General features: G+C 38.7%; 5 protein-coding genes across 8 annotated transcripts; 4 read left to right on the top strand and 1 right to left on the bottom strand.

The window, feature by feature from the left end:
- The first annotated feature begins 1,256 nt into the window (after positions 1-1,256).
- Positions 1,257-3,960, top strand: LOC110749988 (UDP-glucose 6-dehydrogenase 1). 2 transcript variants are annotated; one of them, XM_021950223.2, is made up of 3 exons: positions 1,257-1,393; positions 1,476-1,535; positions 2,268-3,960. In XM_021950223.2, exon 3 carries the CDS (start codon positions 2,287-2,289, stop codon positions 3,733-3,735), a length of 1,449 nt encoding a protein of 482 aa, XP_021805915.1. In that variant the 5' UTR covers positions 1,257-1,393; positions 1,476-1,535; positions 2,268-2,286; the 3' UTR covers positions 3,736-3,960. The 2 variants fall into 2 exon arrangements, with proteins under 2 accessions (XP_021805915.1, XP_021805925.1); XM_021950233.2 differs by having other exon boundaries at positions 1,334-1,535.
- A 673-nt stretch (positions 3,961-4,633) lies between these two features.
- On the top strand, positions 4,634-8,534 carry LOC110750198 (uncharacterized). Of its 3 annotated transcripts, XM_021950488.2 has the most exons (3): positions 4,634-5,234; positions 6,017-6,152; positions 6,456-8,367. In XM_021950488.2, exons 2-3 carry the CDS (start codon positions 6,023-6,025, stop codon positions 7,703-7,705), a joined length of 1,380 nt encoding a protein of 459 aa, XP_021806180.1. In that variant the 5' UTR covers positions 4,634-5,234; positions 6,017-6,022; the 3' UTR covers positions 7,706-8,367. The 3 variants fall into 3 exon arrangements, with proteins under 3 accessions (XP_021806180.1, XP_021806185.2, XP_088107150.1); XM_021950493.2 differs by lacking the exon at positions 4,634-5,234 and having other exon boundaries at positions 5,242-6,152; positions 6,498-8,534; XM_088251024.1 differs by lacking the exon at positions 4,634-5,234 and having other exon boundaries at positions 5,243-6,152.
- Positions 8,535-10,117: 1,583 nt separating this feature from the next.
- Positions 10,118-12,542, top strand: LOC110750252 (uncharacterized). Its single transcript, XM_021950555.2, has one exon. It carries the CDS (start codon positions 10,656-10,658, stop codon positions 12,291-12,293), a length of 1,638 nt encoding a protein of 545 aa, XP_021806247.1. The 5' UTR covers positions 10,118-10,655; the 3' UTR covers positions 12,294-12,542.
- A 1,441-nt stretch (positions 12,543-13,983) lies between these two features.
- Positions 13,984-20,912, bottom strand: LOC110749864 (Glycosyl transferase, family 35). Its single transcript, XM_021950070.2, has 15 exons — positions 20,534-20,912; positions 19,742-19,977; positions 19,538-19,639; positions 18,914-19,090; positions 18,539-18,814; positions 17,849-18,120; positions 17,217-17,334; positions 16,661-17,125; positions 16,420-16,572; positions 16,181-16,309; positions 15,572-15,808; positions 15,334-15,410; positions 14,844-15,030; positions 14,473-14,673; positions 13,984-14,381 (listed from the first exon to the last, which is right to left on the bottom strand). The coding sequence occupies exons 1-15, from the start codon at positions 20,748-20,750 to the stop codon at positions 14,265-14,267; spliced, it is 2,964 nt and encodes a 987-aa protein (XP_021805762.2). The 5' UTR covers positions 20,751-20,912; the 3' UTR covers positions 13,984-14,264.
- Positions 20,913-22,153: 1,241 nt separating this feature from the next.
- On the top strand, positions 22,154-24,028 carry LOC110750090 (calmodulin-binding protein-like protein). Its single transcript, XM_021950363.2, has 2 exons — positions 22,154-22,885; positions 22,988-24,028. The coding sequence occupies exons 1-2, from the start codon at positions 22,256-22,258 to the stop codon at positions 23,765-23,767; spliced, it is 1,410 nt and encodes a 469-aa protein (XP_021806055.1). The 5' UTR covers positions 22,154-22,255; the 3' UTR covers positions 23,768-24,028.
- Positions 24,029-24,138: the final 110 nt, after the last annotated feature.

The raw sequence follows: 24,138 nt of genomic DNA on the forward strand, positions 1-24,138 counted from the left end.
TTACTCCTTCCTTCACCGAAGGTTGCTGCAAATTGCATTGAATCCAACCCATCATTGGCATGTGCGGTAAACGCGTAGAATATTGGAAAGTGCTTTTAAATACAACTAGCAAAGTCAAGTAGTATTATTGCTACAACGTATAGTTCCATTCAGTGGGAATGCAGGAATTGCTACTCATGGAGTTATAGCGTAAACTACTCAATAATTTTTTAAGATAAAAAAAATATATTGAAAATGAAACGATAGTATTTTCATTCATAATTAATGTCAAAAACAATATTACAAGTTACAATTGTCCACGACGAGGTTTCATATTTTAAAAACGTAGTATTATAGCTTCATTTTCAATACGGCAGCTAGCACTCTTGGCGGCGGTGGCAGGGGAGGAGATGGTGGTGGAGGTTTTGGGGAGATTAGAGTTAGGGTTGTTGTCGAGGAGAAATATGAAAATTGGGATTTTGGAGGTCAAATTTCGGATCTGGGTTGTTTAGAAGCTGCAGCTCCCTTTTCTTTTTCTATTTTTTTCAATTCCTAACCCAAAATGACGTCATTTTGCGAAGCAGTTTTTATTTTTATTTTTAATATATTTAAAAAAAAAAAAAAAAAACCCTAGTTGGCCCACCTGAAGCTTCTTCTTCTCCATGGGGTCGCTTCCATGGCTGCCAAGGGCAAAAATCATATCCTACAACTAAAATCCAATTCTGCCATGGGGTCGTCTGATCCTATTGACCCCATGGTGGATCTGTCACTGGTTCCATTGTATCGATAAAATCTCAAAATGGGATTTATAATGTTGATACTGTCTCATTATTTTGACAGCAAACGCTCTTAAATGGTCTCGATATGATATAAATTATACTATATGAGAATTTTGTTATAGTAATAGTGATATTTGGGAGTTAACAAGGTCTAACTAAGTGAAAGTCTTGATTTATAAATCAATGGTCTTAAATTCGAATATCCACGACATTGTGATGTTGTGTATGAGAAAATCTACCTCCCTATTCCTAACTTGACCAAACACAGAGTAAAATTTTGGAGTTTTTATGTTTTTTTATTTTGGGTAATATTATACTCAACATCTGGCCTGCATTTTAAAAAACCATGACCTTTTCATGGGCATTTTGTAATTTCACCCTAATAATATGAACCGCGTCCGACATTTAATTTTACAAGACTACCCTCTCTCCTCTACCTGCCATAAGTCTTTTATTTGAGAGCTTCGCATCATCAACCAACTATCGTCCCGGGACCCGCTTGTCCTTTTAATAAATCAGAGGGGTAAATTTGGAACATGCGTTGCGTATTTAAGCAAGCCCATCACACTCGTCTTCTTCATACTCGCATTTCTCTCGTTCTTCGAACATACAGTTGAAAAGGAAGACAAGCAAAGGTACCTCATTAGCTTAGCTCCAACCTTCTCTTAGTTGGGTTGTTTTGGTCAGTTTTGAAATCTCCACACCTTGTTTTTCTAGGGTCAGGCAAGGAAAATTTTCTGTATCAACTCTGTAAAGACGCCGGAGGAGCTATTTCTGGTAATTCCAAACCACTTATCGATTGTTTCTTTGAATTGGTACATTTTCTTTGAATATACTAAATGGATTTTGTTAATGGCGCTTATAATTCTTCAGATCTAGTGTCATTTTCCTTTGTTTAGTAGTTAAGCTTGAAACTTTTGATTTCATACAATCATTCGTATATGCGTGGATATGATTTGCACATTGGATTTTATATATGGATCCGTTTTATTGATAAATTCTCATATTGAAAATGTAAATTGAGCTACTTGCTCATGGATCTGCTCCAATTCCATAAGTATGGATTCGAGTTCTGTTGCAATTCCGGGTTGTGCTCTTTCTGATTCTAGATCTACCAGAATTTTTGTGGATCTAATTTTGTTGTTTATAATCAAGCCCTTGTATTTGTTTAAGCAATTTTTGTTTGGATAGTGGGAACAAAGCAATGAAGAAAAGTAGGATTTTTGAAATTTTTTAGTCTAAAGGTCTAGATCTGGGAACCGGGTTTGAAATAGAACAATGGCTATATGAGATGATATAGTTGATAGGGGTATATTCTGGATGAGCCATTTTCGTAAATTGTAAGATCAAACACACTTGATGTCCTTGAATTGTTCTTTACTGCAGCATGAGACTTTTGTTCAGTGGTTGAATATCAAACTCAATTTCTATATGTGGATCGTTTCCATTTTGTTTTGTTTTGTTTTGTCTTTTTGCTCCACTGACATGTATGTGCTTAACTATGGGCAGGTTCTAGAGTGAAACAAAAATGGTGAAGATCTGTTGCATTGGTGCTGGATATGTTGGGGGCCCTACAATGGCGGTGATTGCACTCAAGTGTCCATCGGTTCAAGTTGCTGTTGTTGATATCGCTCAAAAAAGGATTGAGGCTTGGAACAGTGACAAGCTTCCCATCTATGAACCTGGCCTTGATGATGTGGTGAAGCAATGCCGAGGCAAGAACCTCTTCTTCAGCACTGAAGTGGAGAAACATGTTGCTGAAGCTGATATAGTGTTTGTCTCTGTAAACACCCCTACCAAAACTACGGGTCTTGGAGCAGGCAAAGCTGCAGATCTGACATATTGGGAGAGTGCTGCTCGCATGATTGCTGATGTGTCAAAATCTAGCAAAATTGTTGTTGAGAAATCTACAGTCCCAGTCAAAACAGCTGAAGCAATAGAGAAAATTTTGACCCACAATAGCAAGGGAATCAAATTCCAAATCCTCTCAAACCCAGAGTTCCTTGCAGAAGGAACTGCAATCCAAGATCTTTTCAACCCAGACAGGGTCCTTATTGGTGGAAGGGAGACCCCTGAAGGCCAAAATGCCATCAAAGCATTGAAGGATGTTTATGCTCATTGGGTGCCTGAAGACCGAATCCTAACCACCAATCTCTGGTCTGCAGAGCTCTCCAAGCTTGCGGCCAATGCATTCTTGGCCCAGAGAATATCGTCTGTCAACGCCATGTCTGCTCTTTGTGAGGCTACTGGGGCCAATGTTATAGAGGTGTCATATGCTGTTGGTAAGGACACTAGGATTGGACCCAAATTTCTTAACGCTAGTGTTGGTTTTGGTGGGTCTTGCTTCCAGAAGGATATCCTGAATCTGGTTTACATCTGCGAATGCAATGGCCTTCCAGAGGTGGCTGAGTACTGGAAACAGGTCATTAAGATCAACGATTATCAGAAGAACCGTTTTGTGAACCGTGTTGTTGCGTCCATGTTTAACACAGTGGCAAAGAAGAAGATCGCCATCCTGGGCTTTGCCTTCAAGAAAGATACTGGTGACACAAGGGAGACCCCAGCTATTGATGTGTGCAAGGGGTTGTTGGGTGACAAGGCTGAACTGAGCATATATGACCCGCAAGTTACCGAGGACCAGATTCACAAGGACCTTGCATTGAGCAAATTTGACTGGGACCATCCTCTTCACCTCCAGCCGATGAGTGCCTCCTCCAGTACTGAGAAGCAAGTTACGGTGGTCGGGGATGCCTACGAGGCAGCAAAGGGGGCTCATGGTCTTTGCATTATGACCGAATGGGATGAGTTTAAGACTCTTGATTACAAGAAGATATTCGATAACATGCAGAAACCAGCCTTTGTATTTGATGGTAGGAATGTTGTTAATGCAGATCAGCTGCGGGAGATTGGGTTTATTGTGTTCTCAATTGGTAAGCCCCTGGATGCATGGCTCAAGGACATGCCTGCTGTGGCATAAAAAAATTGACGAGGAGTTCAAGTGGCTTGAGGCAGTCAGTTTGGTTCTTTGCTATTTTTTTCATGGGTTTTTCTTCTTTCTTGCCACCACATACATAGTGGTCCGGTTTCTGGTATAATTTTTGTTGAACTTAGAGGCTCTTGTTTTGCCTGGCATAAATTTGAAGTCATATATTGTTATATTTCAATTTATTAGAAAACGTGATATCATATTTGTTTGGTTCAATCCGCCATCATAAATTAGAATTGTGAAATTCTTGGAACCATTTGTTTCATGTTCCAATAATATTCTTTGACATGAAAGTTCCCTGTTCAAAAGACAAGACAAACACTTGGACTAGACATGTTTGGTTAGAGATGCAATACGATTAGAACATGCTACATCAATAGAGTGTCAATCTGGTTGTAATACAATTAAAACGATAATGTTTTATGATACTTTACCACTTTTGATGCAAGCGATATTAAAAAAAAGGAAATTGATATTAAAACAGGAGAAAATACTCTTAACCACTAAGTTACACGCCCCTCGCGACACTTTACCACTTCATAGTTGTAATGTGCTATTGGATCATTAAAGTGGTTGTACTTGTATTCAATTTTAAAAATGTCTTATTCTATAGTCTTCTTCTGCTTCCGCCAACCTCCAGCAAGTGAATATAGCCATTGGCTGAGGCCAAGTTTCAACCCGCCATTAAATACGTCATATCGTTTTTTATCACTTTGAATAAGAACGATGTGTCGTTGGCAACAATCTGTGCACTGGACGTGGCGAAAAGCTAGTGGCTGCCAAAATTCTTACACTGACGATTTTATGACATTTATCTGACAGAATCTTTCTCGTGCTCATCCGTACAGAATCAGAGGGGCATCCAACGTAATATGAACTAGATTCTTACCTTTTTAGTAATTCAGGTCACCCAAAAGGTTTCTATCCTCGGACTCGGACCACCCAACAAAGCCATAAATGGCTATAAAACCGCTAGCGCCAAAACTTTACTCCATCCCCGATCTTTATCACTGCGATTCAGATTCCTTCATATTTCTATCTTCAATCTTCAATTCAAGATTGTATTCGTTCAATTCGCTCATTTATCTACCTATTGATCCCGATTTCATGTCTCGCCGTGTCCCCAATCCAATTCTAGGGTTAGGGTTTTGAAATTTCAGAAAACTTCTCGATCTGAAAAGGTTTTGCCCGATCTGTGAATAAATTGTTTGCCTTTTAGTACTTAACTGTCCGATTCTATCTGGGGTCATTCAAAATTTTCCCGATTTATCTGAAAATTGAAGAAATGTTTTGATCTTATGAAATTTCCAATTTTTTAAATTCTTTTTACCTGTATAAATTGGGGATACACAGTTTACTGCTTGCCCCTGTTTTTCAATCGCTTGTAAATTAGTATAAAAAAAAATACAACCATAGGGGTCTAGTATTTTTGGGTTGAGAAGCTGGTTTTTGGGTGCTTTTGTCAATCGCTTGGACGCCAATATTTTCAGGTAAGGACCAGCTCCTTTAGCTCAGTAATATAATTGACTTTTTAAAGTTGTATCTTTTTTTTAATAAGACAAAATTAAGCTGGCTTTGTAGCACAAGTACTACTATAAGGTACTATTGTTTGACTTCATTTTATGCCTGTTTGGGATTATATCTTTTAGTCTCCGCACATACGTTGCTATATATAAGTTGGTATGAGTAAGGAAAAATTGGTTTTTGCAAAAGATGATGCAAGGTATCTGCCATTTCTTTTCCCTTAGAACTTAACATCATATCTTCTGTTTCGTAGGAATGTAGGTCACAATCACATATAAAAGAGGAAAAAGGAAAGAAATGAAAATTGCCTCTTTCCTTTAAATACCTATATTTGTATGTGGGGAATTGTTACTAGAATCATAGCATCTATTTTTTGATTAAGTAGAATCAGCTTTAGAGACACTGAATTTTTTACTGAAGCTGTTTTGATGCTCGTTGTGCAGTAGGTGGTATTCCATGCATTATGCTGACTGTCTGTCTTACCTGATATGATTGTTTGTTTAAGTTTAGTGTCTGTATTTATTGGAAAGGTATTAAGCCTATTATGTTTTGATTGTTATATAGTGATATTGTATTTAGTTTTGATTAAGATGAGTCATCTAGAAGGATTAGTTTCCTGAAGATTGTTATTCTCTTCTCGTATCTAAGATCTTTATTTGCTGCTTTCTTCTCTGAATGGGAGGTTTATATGACTGAGTCCCATATTGCGTATTCAATGCACCACTTCAAATGTGGCTTCACTTTGCAGGGCAAAATGATTAACAAACGGCCTTTTGGTGGTGAGGATTCTTATGAGGTTGCTTGTAAGCACCCAAGACAATTGGAACATTCTAATGAGGATATTTTTCCTTTTAATGGTGCTCCCCAGAAATTTCAAATTTCAGGTATCAAATAATTGGATGGTCATTAATAAGTTGGTTCTCAAGTTGTGCATATAATGATTTGTCTGGATCTTTGGAAGATGTAAAGGCATAACCTGCACCATGGATCTGGAAATGTTATTTAGAGCTGTGTATGTTAATCTGGACCAATAAGTTAATCTGACCTTCTAAAAAAAATAATGGCATCAGTTTTTTCTTTTACCCTGATGTAAGTTAGTATGATGTTTATTGCATGGTTGTTTATAAACTTAGTATAATATGTAGAATTCAGTTTGATCTTATAGCTGATTTAATTACAATATGAAGATGGTGAAGGTGATGGTGATGGGAGTTTTAGTAAATGTCCAGATGAAGGAAGGTTTGCAAGTGACTTGGGAACTTCAGTCTCAAATGAGACCTACAAAGAACTTGAAACTGGTGCTTCTGGAAGCTTTGCCCGGTTTTTGTGGTCCAACAGCAGCATTATTGAAGCTAATGTAAGACCTGAGGCAGCATCTCATCTATCATTATTCCCAGAATTTTTTGCACCTGTAAACCAATGGAGGGCTTTACTTCATTCTGACGAGATCTGCTCATCTCCTGTTGATTATCCTCCTCGAAAGCTAGTTTCTATTGGTGCTCAGCATCAAGCTCATGTTCCAGTATGGGGCTTTGAGGGTTCACACGCTTCAGTTCATCTAGAGAAATTGTATCCTCAACATGAGCCTTCATGTCCTTCCAGTCAGGATCTTGTTCTTGATGTTAACGAGGAGAAGCTGATGGGTACCCGTGTCATTTCTATGCCTGACCTTGAAGCATCTGCAGCAAACTATTTCTGTGAAGATGTGGGAGCTAGAAGCAACTGTAAGTGTGGTGATGCAGGTTCTGTTAGATGTGTGAGACAACATGTCATGGAAACAAGAGAGAAACTAAAAGAAGACCTTGGAGAGCACCTATTTGAAGAGTTGGGATTTTATGAAATGGGAGAAGAGGTTGCAGATAAATGGACTAAAGAGGAAGAGCATGCCTTCCATGATGTTGTCCTCTCTAACCCTGTATCATTGGGTAAGAACTTCTGGCACCACCTCTCCGTGGCTTTTCCTTTCCGAACGCATAAAGACCTTGTCAGCTATTATTTTAATGTTTTCATGCTCCGTAAACGGACTGAGCAGAATAGGTTTGACCCTCTAAACATTGACAGTGACGATGATGAGTGGCAAAAAATTGAGCTTGGAACCGTAGAGGATGATGAGGACTCTGGGGTGGAATCTCCTGTCAATCTAGATGCTCCTGCCTATAATCAGGAAGAACACTTAGAGGGTTGCTATGAACACATTGAGGATGCATATGACATAGATGGTTGTAGAGATGGCAATGATGTGGTTGATTGCGTTGGAATGAAGGACAAGGATGGGGGTGATATAGATGATGGCTCAGGAGCTCATGTTGGGAGTTCCCCTGGTGGTTCTGGTGGTACCGAAACTCAGATTTTGGATAAGATTGCTAGCAATAACAGAGAGGATTATGATATTCAAGATGATTCTTGCACATCATATGAGTATCAGCGAGACAGTTGAATTCTTTTGTCCTCTTATTGACAGAAATGGTTCAAGAGACTGCGGTGTAGAATGACGTGATCCTTTTCTGAGTAAGTACAATAAGCATCGTGACTGACCTATGAGCTTTTGAATGATAAATTTCAAGAAGAAGCCCAATAAGGATGATAAGGTGGCACGGGGCAAGATGAACTACACTAGGATTACTAATTCCCAGTACTGTTGTTCCATTGAAGCCAGCTTTGGGCTGTATGAACTCTTTAAATCCTCCTTTCAGGATTTGGGGAACCCTGAAGAAGGATTTTCAAATGGACGATAGATTATTAACCCTTCAAAGATGCAAGTAGTTTTCTTTCAATTTTTTCATTTCTTGGAAGAAGGCAGCTACGGATGTAGATTTTTAGCGCATGATGGATGCCCATGGGTTAGTCAAAGGGACAGCCATGGTCGATGGACTTTTTCTTCAGTGAACAGGGTGCAATTTCTTTACCTGTGAGCCAGAAATTCTGTTTTTTTCTTGTGAGGATGAGATGTGAAAATGTGAAGGTTTTCATTGGAAGTGAATCAAATCAACAGTTTGTTACCAAAAATTTCACTGTATCTTTTTGGTAGTGTTGCATTTGTCTAAGGTTCATTCAAATTGTTTCTTTACCCTCAAGTTTTATATTTTGTTTTTGTTTTCATAGACTAAATGCTGAGCATTCTACTATGTACTCATCAAAACATGGGACTGTGGGTGGTTGAAAACAAGGAAATGGCTGTGGGTGAAAACAAGGGAAGGCCAGGCATTTCCTTGCAAATTATGTCATAGCCAAGCATCAACTTGTGCCCTTTGTTGTATGCTAACTTCTTTCTGGTTGTTAATGCTTCTATTCATCATTTTTTAAGGGTTGAATGTGGATTACCATTGGAATTATGAGCCCACAGCATCAATATTTTATTTAGAACATATAAAATTATCCTTTTTCCCCAGTATTCTCTCCCCTTATTTTGTAAGACCCTTTTCAATCCTTATACTTTGCTTTTATTTGTTTTCAACATAAAGCATTTACATGGTAAATTAAGTACTCTTTTTCTAGAAAGCTTCTTATATAACTTGCATCAATCCCAAACCCAAACGGTTGCTGGATGGTGACCAATCATTAATATTCTGACCTGCTAACATAGTTAAGGGTGATGAAAACCGGACTAAAAATGCAAACCACCTGCAGAGTTAAAATAACATTCTTAGCATCTATTCTATGGTAATATAAATTAGTTCTGGCAGATCAAACAAGAGACGAAACTTCTTAAACAATTTGGACCTTAATTTTAACATCATGACCACAGAAATACAAACAAACTCATACAATTAAATAATTACATAAGTTATTTTTTTTTCCTGGTGTACTTATTTTGCAACAAATATGAAATTAACTCAAGAAATTACTAGTCATATGCATTTTTGACATTTAGAGGCCAAAGCCAGGATTGTCAAAATTGGTTAAATGTCAAACTCATGTTGACGTGGCTGAATGATTAACTTATGCATGTTTTTTGTACTTAATTAAAAGATAAAATTGTCAACGGGGTCTAACCCAGTGAAAAGGGATCTTGACTTGCAGATTAAAGATTTCAGGTTTGAACTCTCACAGCATCTTAGTTGTGTGCGTGTGTGATAAACCCTCCTCCTCAATAGTTTAGACTATTGCTTACTAAAAATATATATATAATTAAACATCCAGCTAGGTACACCTGCCCAATTTACAGTGCACTTGAGTGTACTTTTATCATGCTAAGCTCTTCTCTAAGTTCGGAGACAACTAAAGAAAAACAGTTGGCCGCTGGAGCCTCCTCGAACCTGTCCCCTGTGTGGGGTTTTGCTTAGGAGCAGGACAAACCAAAACAAAAAGAACGTATGGTTCGCATTTGAATTCAGACAATTCAATATGCTCTGCTCATACCTAATGGCAGATAGCTCAGTTCCATTTTTAGTTCATAAATTACTCATTTTTCCTGCAACAGTAATGGGAAATGTGAATTTGACATGAAAGTAGAATGCCTACCCAATTCTTGAGTCTTGAGCCCCAAGCAACACCATAAATGACTCTGTTTTTTGGTTTGGGTATTTAGGTCACTTATCTCACTGAATGTTGAAAGGCACTCTGTAAGTTGTGCTCAATGATATTAATAAATTGTGCCAAGCAAAAAAAGAATAATTTATGTAATAAATTAGAAATCCAAATCCATCCAATTTACTATGATAAGGTCCCTGTGAAAAAAAGAAACAATCTTTCATATATTAATTAGAGAAATGCCAAAACGAGAGTTTTAGTGCTAGCGAGTTGGTGGCTTCTTGTACACAAGAAAGTGGGACAAAAGTCGGCGTCTCGGATTATAACTTTGCTTTCATGCAAGGATTTCTTTTCCTTTTTTTTCTGCTTCCAAATAAGGCTTAGGCTAAAATTTGGAGAGAGAAAATATTAGTACCAGAAAGTGATCCTCATCCTCTCTCTCATTCTCACTCACTCTTTTTTATTCTTTAGTTGTGTCATTTCTTGCCCGCTACTGGCAAAGCAGTGGTCAGTGCCTCAGTGGTCACATAACCAATGTGCTTCAGTTAGATATATTGCTTTGCTTCTTTGCTTGCTTGCATACATTTCAAGCTCCCAAGAGATCACAGAGAGAAAAAAGACCCCTTTTGCTTTGGGACCCAGATCTTGTTCTTGCACACCACTTCTGCGAAACCCAAATTGCTTCTTCTCCGATCACTTTGAGAAAGCAAGAAAGCCTCATGATTGTGGTATAATCGTTTAGTCCTTGGTGTTCTCTGATCTGGGTTTTTTGTGTTCCTCTGTTTCTTGAGCATTCTTTTGTTATTTTTTTCCTGGAATGCGGTGGAAAGATTTAAACTTTCTTGGGAAATTTGGCTTCTTCTTGGTTTTGGGATCTGGGTTTGTTTGCTTTTTTAGTTGGGTTGGGTAGTGGTAGGATGGAGCATAGATGTAAGCTCTGCAACAAGACCTTCTCGAGTGGCAAAGTCTTGGGAGGTCACATGAGGGGCCATGGAACAAAGAATTCGGCTAAAGCAGAGAAAAAGCTCAAAGTGAGCAACGTGGATTTTGAAGGTGATGACGATGAGCATGCTGGTTATGGCCTAAGAGTGAACCCCAAAAAGTCTTGGAAATTTTCTGGCTCAAAGGTTCAAGCTTCTGAGAAAGAAAGCCTCTGCAAGGTCTGTGGAAAAAGGTTTGATTCAATGAAAGCTATGTTTGGTCACATGAGGCATCACTCGAGCACAGAAAGGAAGGAGACTCAGTGTTGCAAAGATTGCGGTAAAGCATTTGAGTCATTGAGAGCTCTAACTGCTCATACCAAAATTCACTCAAAAAGGCTCAGGGCCTCTGATGGATCGCAGAGCATTTCAAGCGAGAAGCTTTTTGTGGATTTCCAATACAGCACTGAGACCATGGGGCTGATCCGGAGGAAAAGATCGAAAAGATTAAGGTACAAGATCACTCCAAGTTCTTATTTTTCTGGTATGAATGAATCTAAATATGCTACTGAATTTGGCCAAGAAGTAGTAGGTGGGGCTATTTGCTTGATGATCATCTCCAGAGGGGGAAGCAATTGGGGTCGAATTAGTTCAGTAACTGAGTCTTCAGATAACAATTCGTTGTCTTTGGAGGTTCAATCGCCAGTCCAAAAGAATCGGATCATGGGAAATAGGGGTGGCATTTCTGGTTGTAATGATACTGGGAACAAAATATTTGAATTTGGTGAAAATGATTCTGGGTTTGCAAGTGATGAGGAAAAGACTGGAAAATTGGAAGTTTCTATTGACAGGTTTTACAGGGGTGCAGAGTGCAAAAGGCCTAAACTAGATGAGGATTCTGCATTTGTGGGGTATGATGCAGAGATTGAGAAGGAAAGTCATGGAGAGATGGAAGCCATCCCCACTGAAGTCACTGAAGTGGAAATGGATGGGGATATTATAGAGGAAGAAGAGCTGGATGTAACTAAATTGGGCTCCATAAAGTCTGGTATAAAGGCTTGTGATTCTGGCAATCACATGTTATATGGTACTGAATCTGAAATCTTTGCTGATTCTCGGAAGAAAAGAGAACACAAGTGCAGGACTTGCAAGAAGCTTTTCCGCTCTCATCAGGCACTTGGAGGCCACCAAAGAGTTCATAAAGCAACTAACAACTGTTCTGGAGAGAAGATTGAGGACTGTGAAGATAAAATTCAGATTAACAAGCTTTCTAAGATTGAGTACAGTTCCAAGCTTGCCAAGCTTGAATGTACTGATAATTCAGAGGAGCAGGAGATGGAAAGAGTAACTGTGACTGGTTTTGAAAGTAAGGTTCACAGGTGCACCATCTGCTTAAAGGTGTTTGCAACAGGCCAAGCTTTGGGTGGTCACAAGAGAGTTCATTTTGGTAAAGATTCTGAGACAGGAACAGAACACACCAGAGCACTGAAGCAGCAGATTTCTGAAATCTGCGATGCCTTTGAACTTAGTCAACCAGTCAAACTTGAGGAAGAGAATGGTGATGTTGAATTCAAGTCCTGGTGGCTTGGAAATGAACATAAACTCGAGCTACTGGTGGGTCTGATGCCCAACTAAGAAGTGATTCCATCCATGGCTCTGTGGAAGTTTTTAGTGGCATTTGTTAGGATAGAGAGGGATAAGAGAGGCAAAAGCTTCTCTCTGCTGCTTATGGCTTATAGGTGGCAACCCAGAAATTTTTTGTCCCTAATTCTGGGATTTTTCCTTTTTCATGTAGAAATACATTCGTATAGTTCCAAACTTGTAGCTCAATGATACATATTTGGAACATTCTTGCCTTAATATGAATTTTTTCGTCCTTTTGAACTGTATACTTGCAAAATATCAGTATACAGAAACAGATTAGCAAAACTCTTACGTTTTCTTTTCCTGTTCTTTGCTTTCTGCCAGTGATTTATTTAGCCACTCTGTAGATGCTGCAAAGATGATCAAAAATGAAGCCCGAAGTGTGAAAAATGGTGGTTGAACATATAGGATGATACATACGTATTGTTTACTTATTTACCTCTATGTATCAATCTTCTTTTGCAAGTAAGCTACAGATACCTTTGCCTTGACCCAAAAGAAACCAGTCCCAACTTTAAATTTGTTCTTGTTGTAAAATTTCGAAGTGCATTTAAACTGAAAATCTAGTTAAATCTTACATGCTAGATGGCCTAACTGGGCAAGCCTTATGAACTCTTGGCTTTAATTAACAGTAACATGTTTTTCCTAGTTTTGGGTTGCAAATTTGGATGCAAGATACGGGCTTAGCTCTTTATTGATGTTTTTGTTAGGTGGCTCACGGGGGAATTGAATATCATGCGAGTGTAGATGGGATCACTTGAATCTGCGCTCTGGCCATGTGCTTGGAATGCCTTTGAAAACATTTTTTATATATATATATATATATACAGAAATTCTCTTATGCGGACATCCGGACATTATTATCGTGCAGACGCCGTGTATTTTGTACTACCCCTCTCTGTTTTCCTGCCTGTTTACAATAGGATCCGCACGATAATAACGTGCGGACATCCGGATAAGAGAATAACTGTATATATATATATATATATATATATATATATATATATATATATATATATATATATATATATATATAAGATGTGAGAGTGGCCTCTGTGAGATTTGCCACAATTCATTACAATTTTACAAAAACCAATGCGCAAAAAGCAAGATCTATCCATGCACCTACAGCTCAGTGACAGTGTTGATAATTTTCTTCTGCTCAGACAATTTGGTCTGGCCAAGTAAATTGGAGAGTCTCCCACCATGGCCAATTATTCTTTCTCAAACAAATTTATTTAGAAAAAAAGGTCCTTGTAAATAGGCTTGAAACCTTATAGCCAGATCCATCAACCAAAATGGGCCACTATGCACCACACTATCAGCTCCAAGCACATAACGGAACCTTACAAGCCCATAGCCTGCCAGTAACTCAGTGGCCCATTAATTCCTAGATTAATCCCATTACTTGCACATTGCAGTAAATCTTCAATTACTGGGAGTTGTGCTCTTGTGAGGTAAATTTACAAAAGAAGACAGAGAAATGTCTCTGTTTTTCTCATTGTTTAAGCTGAGAGCGAATTTGTTAGCGGACCAAACTGAAACTAACCCTTATTTATTTCACATCAAATGCATTGCAGGGTTTGTGTTGTATAATTCATTTTATTGTTGTTCGTTTTATAATTGATCGATCAAGTTGACTATTTGAGATATAAAAGAAAGAAAAACAGAAAAATTAGAATTCTCAGCTAAAGTATGGTACTGCTTATCTGGGGCAACCACCCTTTGTTCCCAGCATTTACTACACATACGAGATGGTGCTTTAATCTGGGATAAGTTGACCACCCTCTCTTTAACTTCGGAATATATGCTATAGTAATGTAGCAACCAAGCGCTACCCTTTATTCTAAGCATTTACCTTTACATGAGAAAGACAGAGAGAACGATGGTTGCATAGCAACCGAAAGCCGAAGGCCATCATGACCACAAGGCAAGGCCGTCTTTGCTCACAAGGAGAAACTTCTATGGCAATTCGAAAGGGTTAATGTTCCATATGTCTTTGGCATATTCGTGAATGGTTCTGTCACTGCTAAACTTGTATGAGCCTGCTGTGTTCAGGATTGACATTCTTGTCCATCTCTGCCCCCAACAACAGTTAAAACATTAGGCACAAACAAAGTCTCAACATCAAGTAGACGTGTAACAACAAACAAGGGCATCCATAACTCACCTTTTGGTCCCGATATGCCTCATCAACCTTCTCTTGGCATTCTATATAACTGGGGAAGTCTTTGCCCACAAGGAAATAATCTGCTTGGCCAAATCCTTCATTTCCTTCCAAGGATCCAATCAGTTCATCATAATTGAACGACCCAAAAACACCACTTCTGATAAATTCCTTCACTTCTTCAAAACGTGGGTCTGGAACGAACTGCATCAATGAGAGAATAGGTCAAAATCCCATGAGACAATGAGTAGATAAAGAAATAAATGATTATCTGTTAACTCTGCCGAATTACTTCTAAGGCAGAAACATTTTCACTGGATTAATGTCTATAAAGAAAACGAGAACAAAGTAACAATTTGGTTATTAAGACAAACCTTCCCCTCAGCTCTTTCTTTTCTCAGCCCAGCAATCTCATGAGCTTTAGCACCAAACAGGAAAAAGTTGTCTGCTCCAACCTCTTCTCTTATTTCAACATTGGCACCATCCAGAGTCCCAATTAGGATGCAGCCATTCATTGCAAACTTCATGTTGCTGGTTCCACTGGCCTCCATCCCAGCAGTACTACAAAGAAATAATAATAAATTTGTTAAAAAGGCCCAGATAACAAAGGGGGCAGGGGTTCATAGTCAGCAGCATGAACTCTTCCTCTAACACAGTTAGATATTACCATAACTGTTTCAACAATCATTCTTAGTGCTCAGAGTTTGCATAGGCAGACAATGATAGACGTAGTGATTTAGACAGGCATGTTCATGTCCAAAAAGAGTAAAACAGGCATGTAAGTATGCTTTTCCATTACCACTCACAGACAGAAAAATTATGTGAACAGAAAAATGAATCATATTAAGAATGAAGCTGAATTACCTGATGTGCTGTGAGAGCTCACTTGCAGGAATTAACAATTCAGCAACACTGACATTGTAATCAGGAACGAAGACTACCTAAAATCAATGATCTAGGGGTTCAGTAATTCAAATGCACTCACAGCAAATCAAAATATGCACATGTAAGAAAATTTTGAGTTCGTTCACAAAGCCAACTTATATTAAGTGTAAGTCAATGAAGTAGGCAAAATCAATTATTTTTATCAAGATATCCATACCTTCAATAGATCACCTATGCCAGGATCACGATTTATAGTTGCCGCGACATCTGTGATAAATTTCACAATTCTCTTGGCTTGCACATACGTGGAAAATGCTTTTCCTCCAAACATACAAACACGTGGGACAAACTTTGCTTTCCTTCCTGAAGCACTCATTTCTTTCATTTTCTTGTAGCGGTAAACAATTCCGAAAATATTCAAAAGTTGTCTCTTGTATTCATGAATGCGCTTCACCTGAACAGAAACATTCTAATTTACAGAAAAATACAAGGAAATTTTGTCTACCGAATAAACCAAAATTTGACAGGTCAACAGCTATGCTTTGCAAGTCCCTATTAAGAAATATTTGAATGATTATTTGAACCATATCAAGGGCATCAACCATGGGCTAATGGAATCTTAGTACAGGGGATTATTCAGCAACAAACTAGTTCTCAATATTGACTATTACAAGTTTACAACCCATCACGGAATTCAACATGACCAACTTTTCCCTTACAGAGAAGAATTCTCTTCGCCATTGCCTGATGCTAAAATATTATTTAATACTCCAAGCTTAGCAGCCATCTATATACCAAGAAATAAATTTGAACGCAGGGAAAGCACCTGTATATCAAACATTGCATCAGGGTTGACAGAATATCCTGTTCTTTCTTTGATCAATGATACAACTTTCAACTTGTTGCTTCTTTTTGCTTCCCTCCATTGGGTTTGGAGATCATTATTATCTGCAAACTATCATAAAACCAAATAACTCCAGTAAGTATATAACTATAACATAGGTGCTGCGCAAAGTTATATAAAAGTAAACATAACTCTAAATGGATCATTCATATGACTTTTACCTTTCGTAATTCTGCCAGATTTTCAGTATTTAAGACCCAGTCTTCCGTGCCAATCCACTTGGTTATAATTTTACTCAAATCTGGATTGCAGAAGCGGATCCATCTTCTTGGTGTCACCCCATTTGTTTTGTTTTGAAATTTCTTAGGCCACAACTGCCAAATTTAAAGATTCGAGATTAATGATAAGATCAAGTTTCAAAGTTTCAAAGAGCCTATCGTTACTAAAATTATTGAGGCTTACCTTAAAAAATGAGTTGAATACTTCATCTTTTACTATTTCACTGTGTATTTCAGCAACACCATTTACTGCATGACCACCCACAACACAGAGATTTGCCATGCGTACTAACTTTGGCGGCGGTTCCACCAACACCTTTTTCTTTTTTTCCTCATCACATTTCTTCTCAGGTCCATTTTCTTCATCCACAGATTCATCTCCTTCATCAACAGATTCATCTCCTTCATCAACAGATTCATCTTCTTCATCAACAGATTCATCTTCTTCATCAACAGATTCATCTTCTTCTTCTTTTGAATCTTCAAGTTCTTCACTGGGAACAACAACGGAGCTTTCTTTGGGTTTAACAAATAGATCCGCAAATGTGGCAGGCAAATCAACATTTTCTAATATTCTCATCTCCTTCAGTTTCTTCTCTAATAAATCACAATCTTCTGTACCATACTCCGAGATTATGGTGTTAATGAGCTGCAGAATATGCAAATGTAAACAATCAGTATGCATAAAAACTCCAAAGGTAAGAATGATTTAATTTTTTTAACATATATTCAAGCATTACCTCCTCATCTATCATTTCTATAATCTCAACATGTCGAGGAAGCAGTTTCTGCATAAGTTCTAAACTCCATTTCTCCAATGCTTCAGGTAGAACAGTATGGTTTGTATATGCAACCGTTCTAGCACACAGATGGCAGGATGAGGGAGGGAAAAGAAGTTGCTATCATAGAGCATGTACTAAGAATAGGTATCCTTAATGAACAAATAACATTTTACATGGGGCAAACAACTCCTTGACAAATATGGCGAACATATGAACAATTTCCTTTTTTTTTTTTTTGGGATAAAGATGGAAAGGTTATTGGACGAACAAAAGCAAAAAAAGAAACCAAATTCCAGACTACTTATGTGCATGGAAACCCAAAGTCAATTGAATAGGGCTACATGTGAAAAGATATTCATGCGTATGCATGTATGTATGATACCACAACTACTTGACTCCCCAATGACATTCAGGAAAAGAAAAAGGAAAAAGATGCTCTCCACTAGTAATAAACAAGAGTCTCTTGCTCGTATTATCATGTTCCAACTATTCTCACAGTAAAATTTAAGTTGCCTCTGAATTCCCCCTTTGTTCATACACTACAAATAGTCCTACATAATCAACCAATAAATGCCCATAAAAGGACTTACCTTTGAGTAATATTCCAGGCCTCCTTCCAGCTCAAACCCTTCAAATCAATCAAAATTCTCATCAGTTCAGGAATGCAGAGAGTTGGATGAGTATCATTCATCTGCACTGCGACCTTCTTGGGGAACTCTTCCCATTTGATATTTGGTCCAGATCTTCTCTCAAAACGTTCAACAATATCTTGGAGAGAAGCAGAACATAAAGTATATTGTTGCTTCAAACGAAGTGCCTTGCCCTCCACTGATTCATCCCCAGGATAAAGTACATAGCAAATCTGTTAACCATTAAATAAAATGCTACTTACCAATTCAATTATATGTGGGCACAATAACAACATAACAAAAAACAACATTTGAAAGCAGGCAATTACTGGTCACTAAAAATATCCCTAATAGGTAGAGAGTACCACATGGAAAAAAAATATATTAAAGATTGCTTCTTTTAAAGAATGCAGTTAGAGTCCTCCTCACTGAGGAACTAGTAAAAGAAAAAGAAAACGAAACAGATAAAACACGAAATCTTTATTTGCTAATTAAATCAACAAAGTGCAGGGGTGGTGAAAGCCATATTCATTTCAAGAAACATTTATGAAATCATGAGCACACAGACAAGCCTGTTTGGTGTAGCGAAAAGGGAAACTGGAAAAGGAAATAAAAAAGGAAAAGAAAAGGAGCCCCGTATAATGTACAAACCTTTTCAGCATTTGCTAAAGCTTCAGATGCTTTAGTGTGCTCTCCAGAATTAAAAGCATATAAATCAAAATCCTGTGATGAAGCTTTCGTTGACCAAAGCCGCAAGTTGATTGTGGTTTTAGTTTTATATCCTGGTATTGGAACATCATAAGCAACAGCATCTATGTCTTCTCCTCCAATCCAATGTCGTTTTCCATCAGATCCAGAAACAACCTTGCCATAAAATTTTACAGGATAGGAGACATCATTTCTCACAATTTCCCAGGGATTCCCCAGCTGCAAGAGTCAGCAACTAATAAGACATGATTTTTCCAAAAACCTATACAGACAATGAAGCAATTGAGACAGAAAGATGAAAACAGAAAGCTTGCATACCTCAAGCCAATCCTCAGCAACTTCCTCTTGACCATCTTTAGTAATTCGCTGTTTAAATAAGCCATACTTGTATCTAAGTCCATAACCCCATGCTGGATAATTTAAAGTTGCCAAAGAGTCCAAGAAGCAAGAGGCAAGGCGTCCAAGACCTCCATTTCCAAGTGCAGCATCTGGTTCCTGTAATCAATTATCTATATAAACTGGTTGCACCAACACACAAACACAAAGCTTACTGCTTTACAAAGTTCATCTAAAGTTGTCAGGAAAAAGACCATTCTCTTACATGGCAAGAGGAAAAAAGAAGAAGAAAAAGATCCTCCCTTGAAACTTCCAAATCTACCTAAATGGTATTCACAATGACGTAGATTTTATTACTGTCTTCTTCTAGACAGTTGTTCATGCTAGTCTTGTTCAAGAAAAGTTTTCATTTTTTAGGCATCTTGTCCATATATTATCTTATTCTGATAGTTACAGAGCCTCTTGCTAAAGCTCCAGCACTCCCTTTTTTCTCATTAGAATTGCAATTTATATGAGGTAAGAGATGTACACAATTACTAATTATGCAAAACTAACATGAATGTCCATAACCAAATTTTAAAAGGTAAAAACTAGATGGAAGCTCACCTGGCAAGCAACATTTTCTAATTTGTGTCCAAGCTTGCTTAAAGCCTCTGCATATGCACCGTCTAGCTCTAAATTACCAATTGCATTTAGCAGCGCTCTACCCTACAAAACAGGACATCATGAACTGAAGCATTTGCAAGCTACATAGGTCACAGAAATGTACATCCACGCTTGTGGGAGCCAAGTAGGAGATTCATGACAAACCTGTAGAAATTCCATTGACAAATAATATGCCTGCTTTGCATTCAACTTTTCATAATAAGCATATGTTGCATTCCAGTTAATGATGAGTGCATCACGAACACTTTGTGCAGTTGCAAAGAAGGCCTTTGGAAGCTCAAATCTCTCTGGAGAAAATGATGGGGTGAACTCTGCATGGTATTTGATACTTGAAGCGATGGATCCAGCATCGGGTATGAATGAGCTGAGTATGGAGGAATCTTCAAAGTAAAAAGTAAAAAGTTACAAAATTAAGTACAATATAATATTTTCGGAATTACTACATCAAAACATAAGAAAGTAAGGAGCAAATCTCTCTCTATATATATCTCAGATATAGAGAATTTGAAAGGGATTATCCTATACTGGTCCAGCGTGCCCCTATGTTTCCAACAACCAATCACACATTTACCATGTCAGCATCAAAAAAGGATCCGAACCCATCAGCTAATGCTTGCCATGTATCAATTCAAGATAGCAGAAAAGCCAGCTTAACCAGATGATTTTCAGGCTTTCAGCTATCTACTTGGCAAACCCCATTTCCAAAAAATCCTAAACGGTAGAGTTTGATCGGAACTGGATAGTGGATTGTCATCAGATAAATAGCATGGATTTTCTTCATACATTTTCATGTATATTGATCCATCAGATTGGTGGGTTCCAATCCTTTTCTGAAACTAACAAGGTAAAATGTGATCGAGGAGCTCATAAAGTTAAAGCATGCGTTTTTATGTATATTAAAGAACAGGGTGTGTAAGGAAACAAAAAGATGAGGACCTTGTTCGATGATCGGATCCTTCAGCTTCTGGGAAGGCTCACTGGACGCGTTCTTCACCGAAAATGAAAACGACCTCCTCTGGTTCAAGTTCCTCCTCGTGAACAAAAGCTTTGATTTGTTCTTTCTGGAACTGAAATCGATCAATTTAGATTGAGATTTGCATTGCCAAACTGTCTCTGCTCCTCCCCGAGTTGCAGCGAATTGGGAAGCTGCCATTGCTCTAATACTCTCTGTCTCTCTCTCTCCCTCTCTCACAGTATGATACTGAGTCTCTGAGTCACTGAGTCAGTGACACTCGTTCGTTTGTGAAGGTGATGCGGATACTGAGAGAGATAGTATCTGCCTTCTTATCTCTTTTCACGAGCTCGCTAACACTACAATCAAAAAGTCCATTTTCAAATAAATGGATCCAAACATGGGCCCCACCCGGTTTCTGTTTGATTGTTACATACACTTTCCACTTCTAATTTCATACGATAATTGTGATTATTTGAGTTAATATAAACACCAATTTTGACATCCACACGCCATGCCCTCATTTGTTGATTACGATGAGTCAACCGTTGACTATTGGGAGCCAGCTGAGTGCAACAACATTTGCATGGTTTTATGTTGTAGTGGATCTCTCTCTACTATCAATTCTCTTTTTTTTTTCTTTTTTTTTTGTGAATTTTTTAATTAATACAAACAATAATATACTAAATTCACACACACTACACGGATATTAGGACTCGAAAGCATGACATTTTCTCGGAAAGTAATTGCTCCAAACCGCTACACTGAGTCCTTTGCTCTTTTTTTTATTTTTTAAATTTAAAGAAACTAGTAAGTATGAAGTAAAATGGCGATCTTTTCGGATCACACAGTATAATTTTTTACAGGCTATCAATTTGAGCTATTTTTTAGGCCGTCAGTTTGAGCTAATTTTGGGACCGTCAATTTGAGTATGAATATTGAGAGTTTAATATTGTATTCGGTGTACAATTTGCGCGGGTCCATAGCTTTGGTTCTTTCAATTTGGACCGTCTACTTGTGAGCATGTCATTTGATGAATTGAAAAATAAAGAGGCAATGAATGAGGCGTGGACAAGGTGGTGCCGACGATGAGTCACGAGAGATGAGCACCGTCGGTTTGGTGCTGCCGCAGATTTTGGAGAAGCTACCGTCCAAACAAAACTTCTGGTGAGCTGATTTTAATAATCACTCTGAGGACTCTGCAGATTTTTGACTTTCTTGAAATTCATAATGGGTTTGCTCAAAGCCTCATAAAAAGCCCATGCAAGTTTCGTTCAATTTGGACCCTTTGTTTGGTCCAGGCACAGCAATTTATAGGGCCCAAAATATGTATACAAATTGGGCCTATGTGGCAGCTGGAATGCTTGCCTGCCTGCGCCCACTTCAAAACCGTTGACCATACAAAGACCAAAGTCATCATTAATTCACTCAAAAACCAAACAAAACAATCAGAAAAACATCTCCGGCGGGCCCATGGCATGTGATCCTCAACCATCACTGTCAGATAAAGTCACAAGCTATAACATTGGATTATCCAAATGCCTACCTTTTTTTATCTTTTTTTTTTTTCGAGTCTTGCTGCTTGACTGCCTCAATGTCAATTAGTATCTAATTCAACCCCAAAACCCAAACCCCCAATTTGTCCTTCTCGACCTCGAGCATAAACCCATCATTTCCCTTCAAAGCTTTACCTTGTAGGCTTCCCAATGGCCTCTCACCACCACCACCATCCCCACCCCCACCACCACCACCAAACACCACCTCCCAGCACCATTTGCTGCGCCAGCTCCTACAATAGTTGCTGTTGCACCCAATCCCACCACCCCTGCTCACCTCAACCGCCACCGCTAGTCACAGACCCACTTCTCCAAGCCATTGCTTCTCAGCTCCTCCAATCCAACCCACCAGATCCCCACTCTTGCCATCCCAAACTCCGCCACCAAAACCCTCAACCCACCCACAAATTCCTACACCCAAAGCCTCGTTTGCATCAACAAGAACAGCAAGAAGAACAGCAGCTGCACGCCCACTCAATTATCTCCTCCCTCCTCTCCCGCATCGAAGCCCTCGAAGCCTCTCTTCACCGCTACTCTTCCTATCGTTCTCAGTCTTCGTCTTCGCGCTCTCTCAGAGACTCAGCTGCTCGAGTTATTCAAACCCACTTCCGTGCCTTCCTTGTTCGCAGATCAAGAACCCTCAGGCAGCTCAAAGACCTCGCCTTTATCAAGTCTGCTTTCAACTCTCTCAAATCCTCCATTTCCAATGATACCCACTTCGATTTTCACGCCGTTTCTCAAAAAGCAATCGACTTGCTTCTTAAGCTCGACTCTATTCAGGTAAACAATTCATGGGTATTTGTTCATTTTTATTTATTTATAATCAAGTTACTCTTCTGTTTCGATTTGCTTAGAGATTTTGTTTGGGCACCTTGTCTGCAGTGTGGTGATCCGATTGTTAGGGACGGAAAAAGGTCTATTAGCAGAGATTTGGTTCTGTTCTTGGAGTTCATTGATGGGGTTGTCATGAAAAGGCATGGGCTTTCACTGAAAGCAGTGAAGAAAGCGAGGTTTGGTCAAAATGTTAACAAATCTAGGGTTTTGCCCACCAAGTGTGATGATTTGGGAAGGGATCAGAGGGAAATGATTGGTAAATTGAGGGATAGAATTGAGAAGATTCGTGGGTTTGCTAGAGTTTCTGAGAATGATGAGGAAGATGTGGAGCTTGAAGGGTTTCAACATGTCAGTGATGAAGATGAAGAAAACCTTATGACTCGATTTAAAAACGGGGTATTGGTGAAAAGGCATGGGCTTCAACCTAAGGTGAAGAAAAATGTGAGCTTTGCAGAGAATGGGAATGTGTATAGGGTCTTTAGCAACTCTGATGAACCAGTTTCAAGTGGAGATGGGAGTGATTCTAGCGATGATCATGGAGAGCTTGTGGAGAACCTTCGCAGTGAGGTGGAAGATGTTAAGGGCTTTGCTCAGGAGACTGAGGATGATGATGAGGCACACACCGAGAATGATGGATCACCGCAGGCCAGTGATGGAGAAAGAAACCCCAGGGCCAGAATGACTCAGAGAAGAGAAGACATCTATGAAACCAAAGTACATGATCTGGGCCAGAATGGTTATCTACTATTCTCTGCTCCTTTGCCCGTGAAGATGGAGTCTAAAGCAGATATCATAAAGAGAAACAAGGCTGTGAAACTAGTAAAATGAAGGGCTGTAACCTGAGTTTATGTTTTAGGTTCTCCAAATTTGTTGTGGCTATGGGGGTGGATATTAGGTCTTCGCAATTGTATTTTCCACAAATGTTTCTGATTATTAGGTTAGATTGATTAGAAAATCACCATGAAATAGATATGTAGTGTTTGTCCGACCCTTCCTGTCTACTGCTGAGAGAGGGGGTCCCATATCTATTCTGCAGATGTAACCTTACCCCTGAAGATTCTATGTTTTTTGGATGATGACTTTAACCAAGTTTCTTTTGCGATGTTGACCTATGAATAGGGCTTACATATAGCTAGCTTTTTCCTCCATTCCTCCTTAGTCTTACCATTAGTTATGTTTATATGAGGAATTATTGGCAA

This window comes from Prunus avium, chromosome 3 (assembly GCF_965620075.1).
Source record: "Prunus avium chromosome 3, drPruAviu1.hap1.1, whole genome shotgun sequence".
Classification (NCBI taxonomy): domain Eukaryota; kingdom Viridiplantae; phylum Streptophyta; class Magnoliopsida; order Rosales; family Rosaceae; genus Prunus; species Prunus avium.

Coding starts and splice junctions, on each gene's coding strand:
- LOC110749988 (XM_021950223.2), top strand. CDS start 2,287: ATGGTGAAGATCTGTTGCATTGGTGCTGGATATGTTGGGGGCCCTACA.
- LOC110750198 (XM_088251024.1), top strand. CDS start 5,957: ATGACTGAGTCCCATATTGCGTATTCAATGCACCACTTCAAATGTGGC. Junction 6,153..6,455: donor CCAGAAATTTCAAATTTCAG/GTATCAAATAAT, acceptor TACAATATGAAG/ATGGTGAAGGTGATGGTGAT.
- LOC110750252 (XM_021950555.2), top strand. CDS start 10,656: ATGGAGCATAGATGTAAGCTCTGCAACAAGACCTTCTCGAGTGGCAAA.
- LOC110749864 (XM_021950070.2), bottom strand. CDS start 20,750: ATGGCAGCTTCCCAATTCGCTGCAACTCGGGGAGGAGCAGAGACAGTT. Junction 19,640..19,741: donor TGTCAATGGAATTTCTACAG/GTTTGTCATGAA, acceptor CCTGTTTTGTAG/GGTAGAGCGCTGCTAAATGC. Junction 14,382..14,472: donor AGGCATATCGGGACCAAAAG/GTGAGTTATGGA, acceptor TGTTGGGGGCAG/AGATGGACAAGAATGTCAAT.
- LOC110750090 (XM_021950363.2), top strand. CDS start 22,256: ATGGCCTCTCACCACCACCACCATCCCCACCCCCACCACCACCACCAA. Junction 22,886..22,987: donor TTAAGCTCGACTCTATTCAG/GTAAACAATTCA, acceptor CCTTGTCTGCAG/TGTGGTGATCCGATTGTTAG.